This window comes from Mytilus californianus, unplaced genomic scaffold (genome assembly GCF_021869535.1).
Source record: "Mytilus californianus isolate M0D057914Y unplaced genomic scaffold, xbMytCali1.0.p SCAF_2, whole genome shotgun sequence".
Taxonomy (NCBI): domain Eukaryota; kingdom Metazoa; phylum Mollusca; class Bivalvia; order Mytilida; family Mytilidae; genus Mytilus; species Mytilus californianus.
This window is the reverse complement of record NW_026262668.1, coordinates 4780829-4800000: the sequence shown is the minus strand read 5'-3', so window position 1 is coordinate 4800000 and position 19172 is coordinate 4780829. Positions and strand designations below refer to the sequence as shown.

The following is a 19172-nucleotide window of genomic DNA, read 5'->3' as shown; positions in this document are numbered from 1 at the left end:
TCTGAAGTTCTCTACCAAAATGAAAATAATGTTTTTAAAAAAATATAGGTGAAAACAATTAAATCAAGCTCATAGAGTACGGCAAGTTACAGTTGACAAATTTACAGTACGGCAACTTGTTTTTTTCAACAGTATGGCAACTTGTTAGATCTTGTTAGTAATATAATATGTAAATGACTTCCTTTTCAAGAAACAAGACTATAAGTCCAAATAATTAATAAAACATGCAAAAATATTATACAATCGCTTGACGGCATTCATGATAGATTCATAATATAAGGCCACATTGTCACAGATCTCTAGCAGCATACAAAAAAATCATGGTGCATGTTTTTGTCCAGATGCATACAGTTCATATCAATATTTTACCCGAAATAAGCATGAAAAACTCTTATCTTTTCATATAGGTTGCATCACATCTCTTAAATCATGTATATTATATACACGAAGTCACGTCATGAGACGCAATGATATGTAGTCAAACTACATTGCACAAATTGAAAATCATCACATCTTTTCTTCGAGTCACAGTTTTTTTAATACAAAATATCATATAAATCAAACATTTAAAATTTGAATACGATACCTATAACAGCTGATAAATGTTTGAGACCTTAGGAGAAGCGTGTCACTATTCTATTTACCCGTTGAGCAGAGCAGCTTGGGGAATTGACCCCCTCCCCTTTTCTATGAAATATCTTCTTTTGTGCTTTAATTTTTTAGTAAATATTCTGTAATATTTTAACTTATTTTCAATTATTTAATGTATTCTTGCTCTTTTCACAAGATATTACAATAACAGTACTTAATAAAATTTTGCCCTCTATTATTATTTTCAAAAATATTTAGAAAAAGGGGGCCATTCCCTAAGAGTCGATTTTATGTAAAAAGAAAATAGATTTTAAAATACATTGAAAGGAAATAATAAACTGATAAGTAGCATAGTGTCATGTCACTCAGTAGTATTCTCGAGGTCTATATCGGCTGGAACATAATAGAGGGTTTAGATATTTTTTTCAAGTCCCCACCTTGAGGAGGGAAAATAAATTCAAGACCCCCCTTTCCAAAGACATGAAATTTCAACCCCCCCCCCCACCCCCACCCCCTTATTCTGTATAATGTTCTTGAAAATGATTTTACTATGAGATATTTCTGTTATTGGATGGTCAGTTCTTTATTCTAGCTGTACGTCTATCATTTCTGTAATCAGTATTATATTACTTAATTCTTTTATTTCCACAGGTGTTTTGTATACTCTTGCCCCTCATTATTCTCTGGGACTATTATACAGTTTGCTAAATCATTGTTGTTTTTCACCTACTGTAGATTATCCAAATAGAAGTAGAACTATGGTTTGTGAGGCATCTTCTCAAGTCGAATATTTTAACTGACCCCCCCTCCCCCCCCCCCCCCCAAAAAAAAAAAATCTATTTTTAATAATCTGGTCCAAATAATTATGACGTCTCGAAAGGCTATTTTATTGGTTTGCTGTTACTCATTCCTACATCATTAAAAATTAAAATGAACACGCATACATTTTAATCCGGAATATTTTCCCGAGTTGACTCTAAAGTTATTTTCAAAATAACCCGTGCAATCAATGAGGAAACCCCGTTCCGGTCTTTTACACTTCCGCTCACCCACGGGGTAAGAAGCATGAAATGCTTCTCTTTAAAATATTACATCAAAATGCCAATTCTTCCAATAAATTAAGAAAAAAAAACACAACAAATATAATTGATATGAAAAGTAATGTTTATTCATCTCGATTACTATCTCCAAAATGTCGAAAAGATCAATTTACTTGGACCACTTTCCAAATATTGTTTAGGTAACCTGTTACATATATCTGCGGAACCGTAGCTCTTGGTACCATTTTGTATATGCGAATTTATGGTTAGCAAATGCAAAAAAAAAAACTAGAGGTAAATATCAGCCACGGTTCCGTATGTACAAGTACCTATTACAACCTTTTATCAGTTGAGATGAACCACATGTGTCTTCTATTCCCTTTAAGCAATTCGTCTGAAGTTGCTTGGTCAATTCGTTCCAACTTGAAGAAGAACATTGTTTGACCACAATAATCATTTCTTATTGCTACTTTTTGCAGGTAATCGAAGTCGGTGCCTTTATGATTAGGTCCTGCTCATAATCCCTTATTTAGTCTATTTGAGGGAAAAATTATCCAACTACCTCATGGATGTACGGAATTGTGCTGTAGGCGTAATTGGCACTGGTGAGGTACATGTAGTTAGCAAAGTTTTTCCCAAATAGACTACTTTCGAATTCATGCACTTTCCCATAATTTCCAGATGTCACAATGCTTATGTTATTGCATCACAGTAAGAACTGATAGTTTGATGACGTCGTCTACGCTGAAATCAGTATAACTCATTCAGAAAAAACCAATTAAGAAAAACACTCCAAACACAGAATCCCGATTGGGATCCTGTGTCTTGAGCGGAAAGGGGGAAAAAAGGAATCACAAAATCCTATAAAGTTTTACGATATTCTGAAATATTGGGCCAGGTTTTTATACGCCCGTTTACGGGAAGTATTATGGTATACTGTTGTCCGTCTGTCCGTCCGTCGTCAACATGTCAGACATTAACTCAAAAACACTAACCAATTTGCATAAAACTTTGGTGAATTGTTTATATCTATTGACGTGAGCTCCCTTTCGTTTTTTATAGATTTTAGATTTTACGTTTCCGAGTTATGGGGTTTTATTCATTAAAAAAGGGGGGATTTTCCAGTTTTCGGACAATAACTCAAGAATGCTTTCACCAACTTGCAAGAAATTGTGGTGAATTGTTTATATCTATTGACATGAGCTCCCTTTTGATTTTTATATATTTTAGATTTTACGTTTCTGAGTTACAGGGTTTTATTCATAAAAAAAGGGGGATTTTCCGGTTTTCGGACAAAAAATCAAAAATGCTTTCAGCAGTTCTTATGAAACTTTGGTGAATTGTTTATATCTATTGATGTAAGCTCCGTTTAGAATTTTATAAATTTTACATTTTACATTTCTGAGTTATGGGGTTTTATTCATTATAAAAGGGGGGATTTTCCAGTTTTCGGACAATAACTCAAAAATGCTGTCAGCAATTCTCATGAAACTTTGGTGAATTGTTTATATCTTTTGATGTAAGCTCCCTTTACATTTTCATAAATTTCTAATATGACATTGAGAATTAATTGAACTTTATTTGTTTATAGTCTGACAACAGATTTACTAAGTATTGCGCAACAGCACAGTGTATGCACAACAGCAAGAAATCTTTAATTGAATATAAATTCAATTCATATAACCAATTTCAAGTTCTTTGACTACATTTATTCAGAAACCTATAATATGTCAAATATTTGATTACAATCCAAATTCAGAACTGTATCAAGCTTGAATATTGTGTCCATTTTTGCCCCAACTGTTCAGGGTTGGACCTCTGCGGGCGTATCCAGCTGCGCTCAGCGAAGCAGTTTATTTTAATTTGTTGGATTATGGATCAGTCAGGCCAGGCCATAAAAAAGAATATGTTTGTTTGCCCTAACCCTTCCTACCCGGAAAATAGCTGCCTCCTCAAAATCTTTTATTGTCCTGACGTGAAAAAGTGTTTTTTTTAATCAGATAGGCATGAAGACTAAAAAACATCTGACACTTCAATTTCTCTTTGTCAAAAAAAAAAAAGAAAATGCATACCTACCTACCCACTGTCTCTACCTTTGGGTAGGTTCTTTAAGCCATTCTCTAACTTTAGTTTGCCTCAACCAAATGTCATGAAACTTTTTCACAATGCTTTTCACCATAAAACACAGATCAAGTTTGAATTTGGATGGCCTCACTGTAACTGTTCTCTAGTTATGTCCCTTTATAACTATGCAAGCAGGGCATCATCTGTTGTCCCATGGACACATTCTCCATTTTTTTTTTTTAAAGGTAGGATTGTAGTCTATAAATAAGGGTTTGTTGAGCAACCGGAAACACATGATTTTTTATACTGACTGCAAAAGGGACATCACACACTTATACCCCATAACTATGTACACATCTTTGTATACAATATAAACATTAAGTAGAGGGTCATAGCAAATGTAAAACCATTGTTGTTGCAGGTAAAATTTAAGAATGGCTGAAAGTTGGGATGAGCCAGCACCTGCTGTAGCAGAACTACCAGAGATAAAATTGTTTGGTAAATGGTCATCTGATGATGTACAAGTCAGTGATATCAGTTTAACTGTAAGTTGTGTCTATATAAAATAATCTGAGATATGGTATAAATGCTTATATTAAATAAGACAACTGTCCATTGTCGTTGGATCTCACAGTCATGGAACAGCAATTATTAAAACAAAACAAAATTTGTCACATGAATTTCTCACTTAAAATTTTATTTGTAATAATATAACCATATATGGGATCCTTTCATGGTCTACCAAAAAAAGGAGATGTGGTATGATTGCAAATGAGACAACTGTCCAAATGACTTGAATTTAAGCAACTGTAAGTTACTGTGTGGCCTTCAACATTAAGCAAAACGTTGAACCCATACCTTATAGTCAGTTATATATGAGGAGGGCATATTGGCAGTTATAACACATGCAAACCCTATGTTTTTGTAACAAATGTGTGACGAGGTGTGTTATTGCTGTATGAAATATATCTGGTAATGCATTGTTCCTTGTAAATAGTTATATTAGATAATTGTTTATTTTGTAGGATTACATTGCTGTCAAAGAGAAATATGCTAAATATCTGCCCCACTCAGCTGGACGTTACCAGATGAAACGTTTCAGAAAGGCACAATGTCCAATCGTAGAAAGACTTGTCTGTTCCTTGATGATGCATGGAAGAAACAATGGCAAGAAACTTCTTGCCATGAGAATAGTTAAACATGCTTTTGACATAATTCATTTATTGACAGGAGAGGTAAGAGTCTTTAAATAACATCAGGGATATGAATTTAATCATCATTCAGTAAATTTTTTATCATTTTCTCTCTTACTTTCCTTGTATAAATTGTCAGTATATTTATGATCCGATAAAATTCCAGAAAGAGACTAGGGCTCACCATTTTTTAAGAATTGTCAATGTAGCTATAAACTATTGCAAATAAAAAATAAAATTTAGTTTTCCCTCTGTGTATACCAAGAAAAAATCTTATGCTAATTATTATACGGTTCTCAGAATACTGCAATCAAGGTTAAAACAATGATTTAATGAAGATTTTCTTATGAAATAGGAAAATGTAAGGGGAGATAACCTGTACAACCACATGATAGTACTAATGATAGGAACTTGCCCTCTCTGATTGTGATGAGATCCTGTTCCAAGTTTGTACTCACTTGTTCTGAACTATAATGTGAAAAGTACAAAAGTTTTGAAAAAGAGATTGTTTTCTCCAGTTTACTGTCAATTTAGAAACCATTGCATTGCTTTAATTTATGCAAACAAAAATGCTATTTATATATAAATAAAAAGGAGACACAGTTAATATGTCAATGAGACAACATGCAGTCATGAACAAAAGACGGGAGTCTATATATTGTGTCCAGTTCTAAATTGCCCAGTCATAAGAATTAAGACTCTTAAAGATGTGCCAACAACAAACTAAATAACAAAAGCCTTCATTGATATGAGATAAGATGATATCAATGGCATTTCTGACTTTAACAGTGCAGGTACTTGAACACTTTACAAATCCTAACTAGTCTTTCAAGATCTTGAATTCAGAGACATTCCCCCCCCCCCCCTTATTTGATGATTCATTGGACTAGCAAATTTATTTGAAGTACAAACAATAAGGTTCAGTTCAGGAAAAGGCCTTACCAGTAACCTTTTAACAAGTCCAATAAATAATGTTGCAGACAGCTTGCAGTTACTGAAAGAAAAAGAAAGGTCAAAGTACTTATGATGATATTAATCTTTCATAAACTGTAATATCTATGGCTGTACTTCACAGAAGATTACATATTATTTATGTAACGTCATTAGGCATGCATGAATACTTGATCATGTGCAATGTCAAATACAAACCTGTACAGAATTTCAATGCTGGAAAAACAAGTGCAACATTTAGTCTTGCTTCAAACTATAAATCAATGGCTCACATGACTAATATTCTTTGGATGGAATTGGCATTAATATCATAATGATCATAGTTATGATGATAGGAACTTGCCCTCTCTGATTGTGATGAGATCCTGTTCCAAGTTTGTACTCACTTGTTCTGAACTATGATACCTGTATGATTTAGAACTTGTATCAGAAACTTGCTAGATGTCGCATGTATTATCTCATATTAATAGAAAGATATTACAGTGTTGTTGATGATGCCTACAAACATGTCGTGATTGGAGTAGGTTTTTTCAAGGTGCAGTTTTAAGATATTTACCATTTAAAATAATAATACTGTAAATAGATATAAGAAGATGTGGTATGAGTGGCAATGAGACAACTTTCCATCCAAGTCACAATTTATAAAAGTAAACCATTATAGGTCAAAGTACGGTCTTCAACACGGAGCCTTGGCTCACACTGCAAAGCAAGCTATAAAGGGCCTCAAAAATTATTAGTGTAAAACCATTTAAATGGGAAAACCAACAGTCTGATCTATATAAAAAACGAGAAACACTTATGAACCACATCAACAAACGACAACTACTGAACATCAGATTTCTGACTTAGGACAGGTGCAATCAATTGCAGCAGGTTTAAACGTTTTAATGGTACCAAACCTTCACCCTTATCTGAAACAATAGTGTTACATCACAACATAGTCTGTAAATTTTAGAACTATTAACAGAGTTCTCGAAATCTTTTTTCCTCTGGTGGTCCTTGAAGAAAATCTACTGATCCCCACTAATATTTCAATTGCAAAATACCAAAATTGTGTCGGTCCTTACAAAATGTTGGTGGTCAAATCGGCCAATGTGCTCAGTCTTGCACGTAATCTGAGCAGTTGATGGAGAAGTTTAATCTAGAATTTTCTCACAATTTAGAATAATTATAATTCCCCTTTTACTGGACTCATTGATGTGGACTTTAGGCAAAAAATGTATGCTTGTTTCCTGCCTCCCAAATGTCACTGTTTCAGACCCTCCGACCCGAATTATTTGGTGCATGTGCGGAAAAGTTAATCTGAATCTGTCTGAGAATAAAGCACATCTCAAACATTTGATTTAACTCTGATATGGTAATTTTCAACAGTTTTTCTTGTTCAATATCAGGTTAAAGTTAATTTTTATGCCCCTGCCGTAGTGGAGGGGGCATTAAGTTTTACCATTGTCCGTCTGTACGTCCGTCCGTACGTCCCAAAATTGGTTTCCGTTCTCTTAACTTAAGTTTGCCTCAACCAAATGTTATGAAACTTATACGCCATGCTTATTACCACAAAATACAGATCAAGTTTACAAATGGATGAAATTGCTGAAATATTCGTTTCTGTTCTCTAACTTAAGTTTGCCTCAACTAAATGTTATGAAACTTATACACAATGCTAATTACCACAAAACTCAGATCAATTACAAATTTGGTCAGCGTCACTTTTACAGTTCTTGAGTTGTCCCTTTATACACTACAAACCAGTAAAAGTCTGAAATGGCCTATATTTGTACTCGACTGTACTGATTTTTACTCGACCAGTCTGAATTGGTCTGAAATTTACTTGATAATACTCGACTGTGGTCTGAACCATACTTAACAGTCTGAACTTGTACTCGACCAGTACTTAACCATTTTATTTTCTTGATTTTTTGGCTGTTGTTTCCTCATTAAAAAGATAATTAAATAACTATTGTATGTAACCATGAAACTTATATAGTTTTTCTTTAGGAATTTAGGAAAATTAAGTTTAAAAAAAAAAAAAAACACATTCTAAACAAGAAGCACCTTAATAAGGTTTATTACCCTCAGTAAAGGTGTGGTTTTTAGTTAAAAGAAAATCTTTTTTTTAACAAAACTCTAAAACTTTAAAATTAATATAATTAAATTATTATATAAGATAATTTAATTTAACTATCTCTATTTGATAAATCTGAGAATCATGTAAGGATGTAAACATATGTTTTTATATATATCTTTATTTTATTGTGGCTGTTGTCATGTCAGAAAAAAAGAAATTAATTTTAACAGCTAAAATTAAAAAAAAGTATAGGTTTTTTGGTCAAGTATGGTTCAGACTGGTCGAGTATTGTTCAGACCTTTGGTCGAGTATGGTTTAGACTGAAAAAATTGGTCGAGTACAGGTCGAGAATGGGTTAAGACTGTTTCAGACTGGTCGAGTAATAGTTCAGACTATTTTCAATGGCAAAGATAAGGGTCAAGTACAAATTAGTACGGTCGAGTATGGTTAAGACTGGGGTCGAGTAATGTCGAGTAAAATTCAGACCAACTCAGACTGGTCTAGTAAAAATCAGTACAGTCGAGTACAGATATAGGCCATTTCAGACTTTTACTGGTTTGTAGTGATAACATTATATGCAAGCAGGGGCATTATCTGTGTCCCATGGACACATTCCCCATTTATTGTTTTCATTCTTTTATACCAGTTACCTTAACTTAAGCTAAGAAATGAAATGAACATATCGTAGTTATGATGATAGGAACTTGCCCTCTCTGATTGTGATGAGAACCTGTTCCAAGTTTGTACTCACTTGTTCTGAACTATGATTTAAAAAAAAACGGATGAATTTTAGAATTGGAATATTTCTTGTCTATTGTAATTTCAGGCTGGAACTATAAACTCTGAATCTATTTCCATGTTTTGATTATACATACAGTGAGTGAGGACGTTCATTACATTTATAAAATCTTGCATTTTCATATGAATAAAACTTTTAAAAGCAAGAAAAGACTGCTGTCTTTTGTGTTAGTTTATTTTGGTCATGATATTGTTTTGTCAAGTGTTTATTTAGTCATGATATAGTCTGTCAAGTGTGTTTATTTTGGGTGTGAAATTATCCATCATATGTGATTATTTGTCAAATGTGAAAGTTTTTTGTCAAGATATTGTCTGTCATTGGTGTTTATTTTGGTCATGATATTGTCTTGTCAAGTGTTTATTTAGTCATGATACAGTTTGTCAAGTGTGTTTATTTTGGGTGTGAAAATATCCATCATATGTGATTATTTGTCAAATGTGAAAGTTTTTGTCAAGATATTGTCTGTCATTGGTGTTTATTTTGGTCATGATATTGTCTTGTCAAGTGTTTATTTAGTCATGATACAGTTTGTCAAGTGTGTTTATTTTGGGTGTGAAAATATCCATCATATGTGATTATTTGTCAAATGTGAAAGTTTTTGTCAAGATATTGTCTGTCATTGGGGTTTATTTTTGTCATGATATTGTCACTTATGTCATACATGTATGTCTATTCTTCATAATTTGGGCCACACTTAAAAATATTTTGGTTTGCCAAAAACCTCCCAAAGGTAGACAGTGGGTAGGTAGGTAGGCATTTTCTCTTTTATTCGGCTAAGATAAATTGATGTGTCAGATGTTTTTTAGTCTTCAAAAGCTATAAAATTTCTGGTGGTTTTATATTTTGTAGAGATGCATTTTTCCAAAAAAATGATATATATCCTGATATGTATGTGTGATAAAATGAAATGTCCACATCTCCAGTGTACAGTACAGAAAGTAACATAGTTATGATGATAGGAACTTGCCCTCTCTGAGTGTGATGAGATCCTGTTCCAAGTTTGTACTCACTTGTTCTGAACTATGCTACCTATAACTTATATCAAAAACTTTTAGATGTTACATGTTTTTCACCATATTGTTAGATGAGGCTTAAAACATGACAAGATATGGTGCAGGGGGTTTTCATTTTAGTGCTGAATTTAAATATTTATCGCCTCATCCTTATAACAATTTGAATGGCTAGGTAGAGATGTAGGGATTAATCTGGTTGTTTTTGAGGTGATGATGGTTTTTAAGGCCAATTTTGACAAATTTGTTAATTGAAAAAATACACCTGGAAATTTTGCACAATTTTGAAAATTCCCATTGAATGGAAATATGGAGAATTTCATATAGGAAATTATTGATGTCATGGATGTGGACTTCATGTTTTGCTCATTGTTGAGTGCCAGAGGGTGACCTATAGTTGCTTACTTTCTACATTATTTGGTCTCTGGTGGAGTGTTATCTCATTGGCAATCATACCACATCTTTTTATTTTGATGATAAAAAAAGGATCTTTAAACTAGGAAGGGAAATATCATAGTAATGATGATAGGAACTTGCCCTCTCTGATTGTGATGAGAACCTGTTCCAAGTTTGTACTCACTTGTTCTGAACTATGATTTGAAAACTATGAATTTTAGAATTGAAATATTTCCTGTCAGTTGTAATGTCAGACTGAACCTGCAAACTCAGAAACACTAGTGGTGTTTTGATCATGCCTAAATTGAAACAGAGTGTTCAATACCTTTATAAAAACTTACATTTGCATTACAAATAAAACAAGAAAAGACGCCTAGAGGTTTTTGTCTCGCCTCAATGAAGTCACAAAGGGGAGAGTAAGGTAGTGTCAACAAATCATTAGTTTGTTACTAGGTCAGTTTAAAGGGATCTTCTAGTGATATGCCAATGATATTAGGCATCCATTTGTATTAGCATTGGCACATTTATATTCCATGGAGATAAGTTTACCCTGTCTCCTCAGTCATGGTTTATTGACTTTGTATTCTTTAGAATAGATTCATTATACCAATAGATCATATATCCTGATATATATTTTGTGTGTTTGTGTGTTGAAAAGAAATGTCCACATCTGTGTAGAGATCAGAAAATATCATAGTTATGATGATAGGAACTTGCCCTCTCTGATTGTGATGAGATCCTGTTCCAAGTTTTGTACTCACTTGTTCTGAACTATGATGTGAAAACAATGAAATTTAGAATCAGAATGTTTCCATTCAAGTGTTGTGTCTTGCTGAAACGGTAATCTCATAAACTATTGTGATGTTTTGACTGCCTTTATTACATTTATAAAACTAATAGCAGCATTAGTATTAGAAGTCAGAAAAGACATCTCAAGATTTTATCCTATGTGCATTTCTGTCGTGATATTGTCTATCGTGTGTGTTTTATTTTGTTCATGTTATTGTTAATCATTTGTCTGTTTTTTAGTTCTTCAGGTCATTCCAGATCATATATAATAACAGGGCAATAGGAACATTCTCAGTCTGGTCCGAGAACACAGTTATCTGCCTTTGATTTTCATTGTCTACAAATAAAGTCCCTAGTGTGGAAAGCTGTGTATAACTTGCTGATATTTTTCATACTCTTTCCAAATTTATTTCTTTATTTTTTATGCATGAAATATTAAGTAGGGGAGGAAATTACATGTTTGAAAAATTTGGGTGATGAATTTTTAGGAAAAGTAGTGATTTGGTCCAGTTGAAAAAGATCAAAAATTAGTATGTCTGAAGCTGTCAAACTGAATTATAGACCCCCTTAACATAGAATTGTCCATATTTTGAGTTAGAGCTGATAGACTTTTCTATAATTTTGATATAATTTGGCCTGAAGGTAGTTAACTACATGGTAAAAAAAAATTTAATTTAATTTATTGTCTAAAAGAAATGCACTACGAAATAACTGTTCTCGGGCCATCTATTTGCTTTAATTTCCTGGCTACTTTTTGTACCAGACTTCCATCTACAATAGGATAATCACTTAAAACTTGAGTTGAATGTTCCTATTTACCACACCTGTGTATTATTTTACTTTCAAGAACTAAATCCAATAATTCTGACATAATGTATTCTTTACAAATAGGATTGTATTGAGGGTACATGTATTTGGGGTTTGTTATCTGGTGTATACATAGATTATTATCTTTGGATTCCTTGTTCCAAAAGACTAAATATCCTGATACATATTTGGTATGTTTGTGTGATTAAAAAAATGTCCACATCTGTATGTATGTAGCAGTAAATAAAATATAGTAATGATGATAGGAACTTGCCCTCTCTGATTGTGATGAGATCCTGTTCCAAGTTAGTACTCACTTGTTCTGAACTATGATACCTGAATGATTTACAATTTATATCAGAAACTGCTAGGTGTTACATAAATTACCCTTATTGATAGAACCATGTTGCAGATTGTTGTTAGGTGAGACTTTAAACATGACATGATAAAAAAATAATTTGGTGCAGTGTATTTTCTTTTAAGTGCTGATCTATGATGTTTACCATATGATCCTTAAAACAATTTGAATGGCTAGGTAGAGATGTAAGTATTAATCTGGTTGATCTTTTTAAGGCCAACATGGACAGATTTACACAAAATCTGAGAAGATACATTTGGAAACCTGGCTTGATATTAAATAACTCTCCTAAAACTGATCTATGAAGAATGCCAAATCCATTGATGTTTAATTGACTAGGTAAACTCCCCCCCCCCCCCCCCCCCCCCAAAAAAAAGAAAGAAGATTACTAGCTAAGAAATGAAAGATCATAGTTATGATGATTAGGTAAACTCCCCCCCCCCCCCCCCCCCCCCCCCCCCAAAAAAAAAAGAAGATTACTAGCTAAGAAATGAAAGATCATAGTTATGATGATAGGAACTTGCCCTCTCTGATTGTGATGAGATCCTGTTCCAAGCTTGTACTCGCTTGTTCTGAACTATGATGTGAAATCAGAATTGGAATTTTTCCAGTCTATTGTGATGTCCAGTTGGAAAAAGAGGCAAAAAATCCAAAGGGATATTCAAATGCACAAGCAGAAAAACTAACTGACAATGCCATGGCCATTATGGCAAAAAACAAAACAAAAAATCGATTTAAAGAACAAGCAACAGTATACAAATTACTGTGGATTTGTGAACTCAAAAATAATTGTGATGTTTTGATTAGACATGTTAGACCTAAATTGAGACCAGAAGTTTGTTACATTTAAAAACTAGCATTGTCATTTTTATGCCCCCGCCGTAGCAGAGGGGGTATTAAGTTTTACCCTTGTCCGTATGTACGTCCCAAAGTTGGTTTCCGTTCTCTAAATTTAGTTTGCCTCAACCAAATGTTATGAAACTTATACATACACAATGCTTATTACCACAAAACACAGATCAAGTTTGATTTTTGGTGGTGTTACTTTTACTGTTCTAGAGTTATGTCCCTTTATAAAAAGAAAAATTGCTGAATTTTTTTGTTTCCGTTCTCTAACTTAAGGCTGCCTCAACCAAATGTTATGAAACTTATACACAATGCCTATTACCACAAAAAACAGATCAAGTTTGAATTTTGATGGCGTCACTTTAACCGTCCTAGAGTTGTACCACTTGACAAATGAAAAAATTGCTAAATTTTTGTTTCCTTTAACTTAAATTTGCCTCCACCGAAGATTATGAAACTTATACACAATGCTTATTACCACAAAATACAGATCAAGTTTGATTTTTGGTGGTGTCACTTTTACTGTTCTAGAGTTATATATGCCCCTTTACAAATGGAAAAATTACTGAATTTTTCGTTTCCATTCTCTAACTTAAGTTTGCCTCAACCAAATGTTATGAAATTTTTTCTCAATACTTATTACTACAAAACGCAGATCAATAACAAATTGCGGTAGCGTCACTTTTACTGTTCTTCAGTTATGTCCTTTCATAATTTTATATGATATGCAAGCGGGGGGCATCATCTGTGTCCCATGGACACATTCCCCATTTATCTTTTCTTATGTCAAGAGATTCAATTTAGTGAGTTATTTTGGTCATAATATTGATGATTATTTAGTTATGTGGGTTTATCTTGGTCATAATATTGATGTTTATATAGTTATGTGGGTTTATTTTGGTCATAATATTGATGATTACTTAGTTATATGGGTTTATCTTGGTCATGATATTGATGATTATATAGTTATCTGGGTTATCTTGGTCATGATATTGATGATTATATAGTTATGTGGGTTTATCTTGGTCATGATATTGATGATTATATAGTTATGTGGGTTTATCTTGGTCATGATATTGATTATATAGTTATGTGGGTTTATCTTGGTCATGATATTGATGATTATATAGTTATGTGGGTTTATCTTGGTCATGATATTGACAGATATTTGTCTTTTCTTCTTAAAGATGATAGTTCTAGTTGTTTAAAGTATATATCTTACAATTGCTATCCTTACTTTCAAAAATTAAATGCAGTAAATTCATAATTCAATGTATTCTTTACAAGATAAAATTGTAGTGAGTTTTAAATTTTGGGTTTGTTTTGTTCATATTTGCAAAAAGTGTGTTTGGGATTCATTGTTCCGAAATAAACTAGTAACTACATGTATATCTGAATAAATTTATGTATATTTACATGATAAAAATAAATGACCACATCTCATGTGAAGAGGACAGAAACTAACATAGTTATGATGATATGAACTTGCCCTCTCTGATTGTGATGAGATCCTGTTCCAAGTTGTACTCACTTGTTCTGAACTATGCAGTCTGAATGATTTGAAATTGATATTAGAAACTATTAGGTATTACATATTTTACCCATAATGCAGATTATTGTTAGGTTAGGCTTTAAACATGACAATCACATGATAAAAAATTGATTTAGTGTAGGTTATTTTCATTTAAGTGCTGATATATTATGATGTTGACCATGTGATCCTTAAACCAGTTTGAATGGGAAAGTTGTGAGGATTGGCTTTATCTCATTCTGGTTGTTTCTTTTTAAAGCCAATATACTGGGACAGATTTACACAATATCTGAGCTGTAACTTGAGTAGATACATCTGGAAATTTTAAATAATTCCCAGAAAATTAAACTCTGAATAATGCCATATATAGAAATCCATTGATGTGGAATTGACCTGGTAAACTTACCCAAAAATAACAACTAAGAAATGATAATATCATAGTTATGATGATAGGAACTTGCCCTCTCTGATTATGATGAGATCCTGTTCCAAGTTTGTACTCACTTGTTCTGAACTATGAGCTCAGATGCCTAAATTGAGAGGTTTTTTGTGTGTTTATTTTGGTCATGATATTGTTGATTATGTGCATTTATCTTGTCATGATATTGACAGATAATTGTTGTGGTTGTTTAAGTATAACAATTGGTATCCTTTAATTTTAATTAATGAAATGCAGTCAATTCATAATTAAATGTACTCCTCACTAGATGATGTTGTAGCATTGAATTTGGGTTTGCATTGTTCGTATTTGAGAAAAAAATAGGATTGGGATTTATTGTTATAAAAGATACTATATCTTAGAAAATTTGCATGTCTACAGAATAAAAACGATAGGCCATATCTGTGTAGAGGTCAGAAACTAACAATGAATTTTAGAAATGTAAATATACCAGTTTATTGTCAAGTCAGCCTGGAACTGTGAACTAAAAAAAAAAAATTGTGATGTTTTGATTTTCGCCTAAAATGGGACAAGATGTTCATTACATTTATAAAAACTTCCACCAAGATGTTGTTAAATGACATTGGATATCCTGCATTATCATGCTTTTCAATAACATATGGTCAAATCACTGAAAGACCCCCCACCCCACCTAAAATATTGGAAACATTCACTCTGCATTGACAATAATATCTGTGTGTAAATTAGATACACCCATTCAGGCTAACGCCTTTAAGGTGTATCTAAAACTTACATTTGCGATATAATTTAAACCAGAAAAAAGGTTTTTTCATATGTCAAGACCTTGATCATTTAGTGTGTCTATTTTGGTGATGATAATGATAATCTCGTCATGATATTGACAGATGTTTGTCTTTTCTTCTTATAGATGATAGTTGTAGTTGTTTAAAGTACATATCTTACAATTGCTGTCTTTTAACGTTTTTAAAGTACATATCTTACAATTGCTGTCTTTTAACGTTTAAGAATTAAACAGTCAGAGCTCTGACATAAACAAGTCAGAATAAAATGACTTCTTCAAGTCAGAAAGTGTTTTGAAATTCTGACCTGTACGCGTCAATTTTTGTTTTGCGTAGTTTTCACTCGAGTCCGTCAAACCAGAAGTTATTTTGAATTTGCCGCCGATCTACGACACATACGATCACGTGGTTTTTTGCAAGAGATCACGTGTTTGAGAGTCGTTGTTTTGGAAGTGTCTCGAACGAGAAGTCATTGAATATTATATTGATTATTTACGATTTTTAGTGAAAATCTAGGTCATTGTGGGCATTTTTAGAAAGGTAATTCACATTACCTCCGTATTTTCATGGGCATTTTTATATTTTTTGCCTATAAAGAAGTTCCTTGCAAGTGATTTTTTTGCTGTTTGATGAAGGCGCGCGACCTGTAAATACGGACGCGTGGTCTTTTAGATGACCTGGTGTTTGACAATTCTGACTTGTTCAGGTCAGAAAATGTTGTTATGATAATGAATTGTTATTTTCGGGAGATAACTCGTGTTGTCTTAAACAATATTAACATTATTAACCAGTCAGTGCAATTTAAAAAGTAAAATTATTGCTTCGAGCTGAACATCGTCACGTGATTTTTCTATTTTTAAACTCAATCACGAACTGATTTTGTAACCTTTCTGATTCGTTTCTCCCTATGAGAAAAACGATCATTGTGAATATTGATATGATAATGAAACGAAAATGGGAAAAATTTTAATAAAAGAAAAAGGAAGGGAGGGGTTTAACTAAAGAACCCAAGGTTTTTTTATTTTTATTTTTAAAGTTATAACTTGAGAACAATAAGTGATGCACACACCTGGTCTTCATTAATGATCATGGGACATGGTAAAACAAATCAAATGAAATGTAGGGCAAGTCTCTAGGGATCACCCCTATCCCTGTCATTTCTCTATTCCTCTATAATGTCAAACTGATTTGAATGAAATATACCGGGCTAGTCTCCAGGTTTACCCCCACCCCCTGCCATTTGCAAATGTTCTTATATTTTGTAAACGGTAGAGATCCCCATCCCTAAACCATATATATTCTTGTATGGGACAATTTAACAAATCAAATGATATGTTGGGGAGGTCCCTGGGGGTCACCCCTACCCCTCCTGTTTGAAAACTTGTAAACGGTCGAGATCCCCACCCCTAAACCATATATTTTCTTGAATAGGACAATAAAACAAATCAAATGAAGTATAGGGGAAGTCCCTTGGGGTCACCCCCACCCCCTCCTGTGTGAAAACTTGTAAACGGTCGGGATCCCCACCCCTTAACCATATATATTCTTGTAAGGGTCAATAAGACAAATCAAATGAAATAAAGGTGGAGTGCCTGAGGGTCACCCCACCCCCTCATGTTTGAAAACTTGTAAACGGTCGAGATCCCCACCCCTACACCATATACATTCTTGCACAGGACAATAAAACAAATCAAATGAAATATAGGGGAAGTCCATTGGTGTCATCCCCATCCCCCTTTTTGAAATGTTCTGGATCACCACACCTAAAGGTAAACCATATGATATTCCTGTTCGTCATTTCAAGAAGATTTGAATGACATGCAGGGTCAAACCCTAGGCGTCACTTATGCATATCACTTTACTAGACAAAACCAATTTGTACTGGAACTTGCCCAATGTCAGGCAACCATGGGAATGACGAATTATGGGAGCTTAAATTTGTTTGGGAGACTTCGTAACAGCATCCTGTTACAATTATTTCTTGTTTATTTTAATCTGCTGAGAGACCACCTTTACATATTATATTTATCAGTGTTTGTGCAAACAGAATTGTCTATTCAGTATTATTTTCCTCTCACATGCATCACATCTTATTAATTACATGGATATAGGAAGATGTGGTATGAGTGCCAATGAGACAACTTTCCATCCAAGTTACAATTTATAAAAGTAAACCATTATAGGTCAAGGTACGGCCTTCAACACGGAGCATTGGCTCACACCGAACAGCAAGCTATAAAGGACCTCAAAAAATTACTAGTGTAAAACCAACGGTCTAATCTATATGAAAAAAAAAAAATGTTGGCATATTTGTTTTCCTCTGAAATTACACATCTATAATTCTTACCCCAGATGCTTAGCCACATGAAGCATTTACCTCTTATTTGAGACATAGATAGTCTTTGTTTCTACAGAAGTGAGAAGAACATTGGAAGTCAGAATGTTCTGACTTATAAAAGTCTGAATGTTCTGACTTATAAAAGTCTGAATGTTCTGACTTAATAAGGCCAGAAAGACTCAGAATGATCTGAAAATACTGACTTTTTTTAATGTTTAGAGTATTTTAGAATATGAATGCACTTGTCATGCTAGTACCATAAGAAACCCTGACAAGATTTTGTTCCCAAACAACAATTTTTGAAGATATTAAGAATAACAAGTGTACAATGGAACATAAATTACAAAGTTATAAGTGTTGTGAAAAAAGCTATTTAAAAAAAAATCAATAGATAGTTATCTTTCAACTTTTACATGTATTTAAAAAACAGTGAAAATATTATGGATTATATGTACGGCTTCTTGAAGGACAACAAAGTCACCATATTTGGTCTGAATTTGTATGTTTTTTCTCCTCAAATTTTTTTTAACATTATTAATGTCGGCTTTTTTCTTAACTTATTTTAAACATTCTTAGTTATAATTAAATTTCCCCAACATTTTGCTTACAAACTCTTTAATTTCTAAAGTCAAATTGAAAGTTGTCTTCACAGATTCAATATGTGTCTGAAAATGTTATATTGAAAAAACAATACTTTTATATCCTCAAATAAAATGGGTATACCATGAGTTTAATGGTCATGCAGATATGCAATCCAGGATGTTAACAATCAGAGTTTAGATTACAGTCATATAGTAATAGGCAGAGTTTTTCTTATATAATCAATAACCAGAGTAAAGATAATTGATTTATAGAGGTTTAGTTTAATATAAGTAATAAACAAAGCTAATTAATACACTTGCAATAACATACATGTAGTTAAATTAGTAAATACAGAATATTCATAAAAAATTCAGACAGAAATACTGTAATAGGTCAAGTCATTAGGGACGACATCAAAAGTTCAATATAGGATAAAAAACTTAATTCACATCACATAGTTTTTTCACTGACCCACCCACCCCCCCTCTTAACTTAATTTGGGAAAGATTGATTGACCAATATGGATTTATGTAAAATCGATTTTGGATAAACAAAACTTGCAGCAACTTTAACCCCACCCCCACCCCCAAACTATTTGATTTAAGTTTTTTT

General features: G+C 33.0%; 1 protein-coding gene across 1 annotated transcript in view; it reads left to right on the top strand.

Annotated features, from left to right (window-relative positions):
- Nucleotides 1-1596: 1596 nt before the first annotated feature.
- LOC127729126 (40S ribosomal protein S5) overlaps nucleotides 1597-19172 on the top strand; it is a 30059-nt gene continuing 12483 nt past the window's right edge. Inside the window, exons 1-3 of the mRNA XM_052236784.1 lie at nucleotides 1597-1647; nucleotides 4117-4240; nucleotides 4721-4930. Of these exons, the coding sequence (XP_052092744.1) occupies nucleotides 4130-4240; nucleotides 4721-4930 (321 nt within the window). The 5' untranslated portion in view covers nucleotides 1597-1647; nucleotides 4117-4129. The remainder of the gene's footprint in view (nucleotides 1648-4116; nucleotides 4241-4720; nucleotides 4931-19172) is intronic.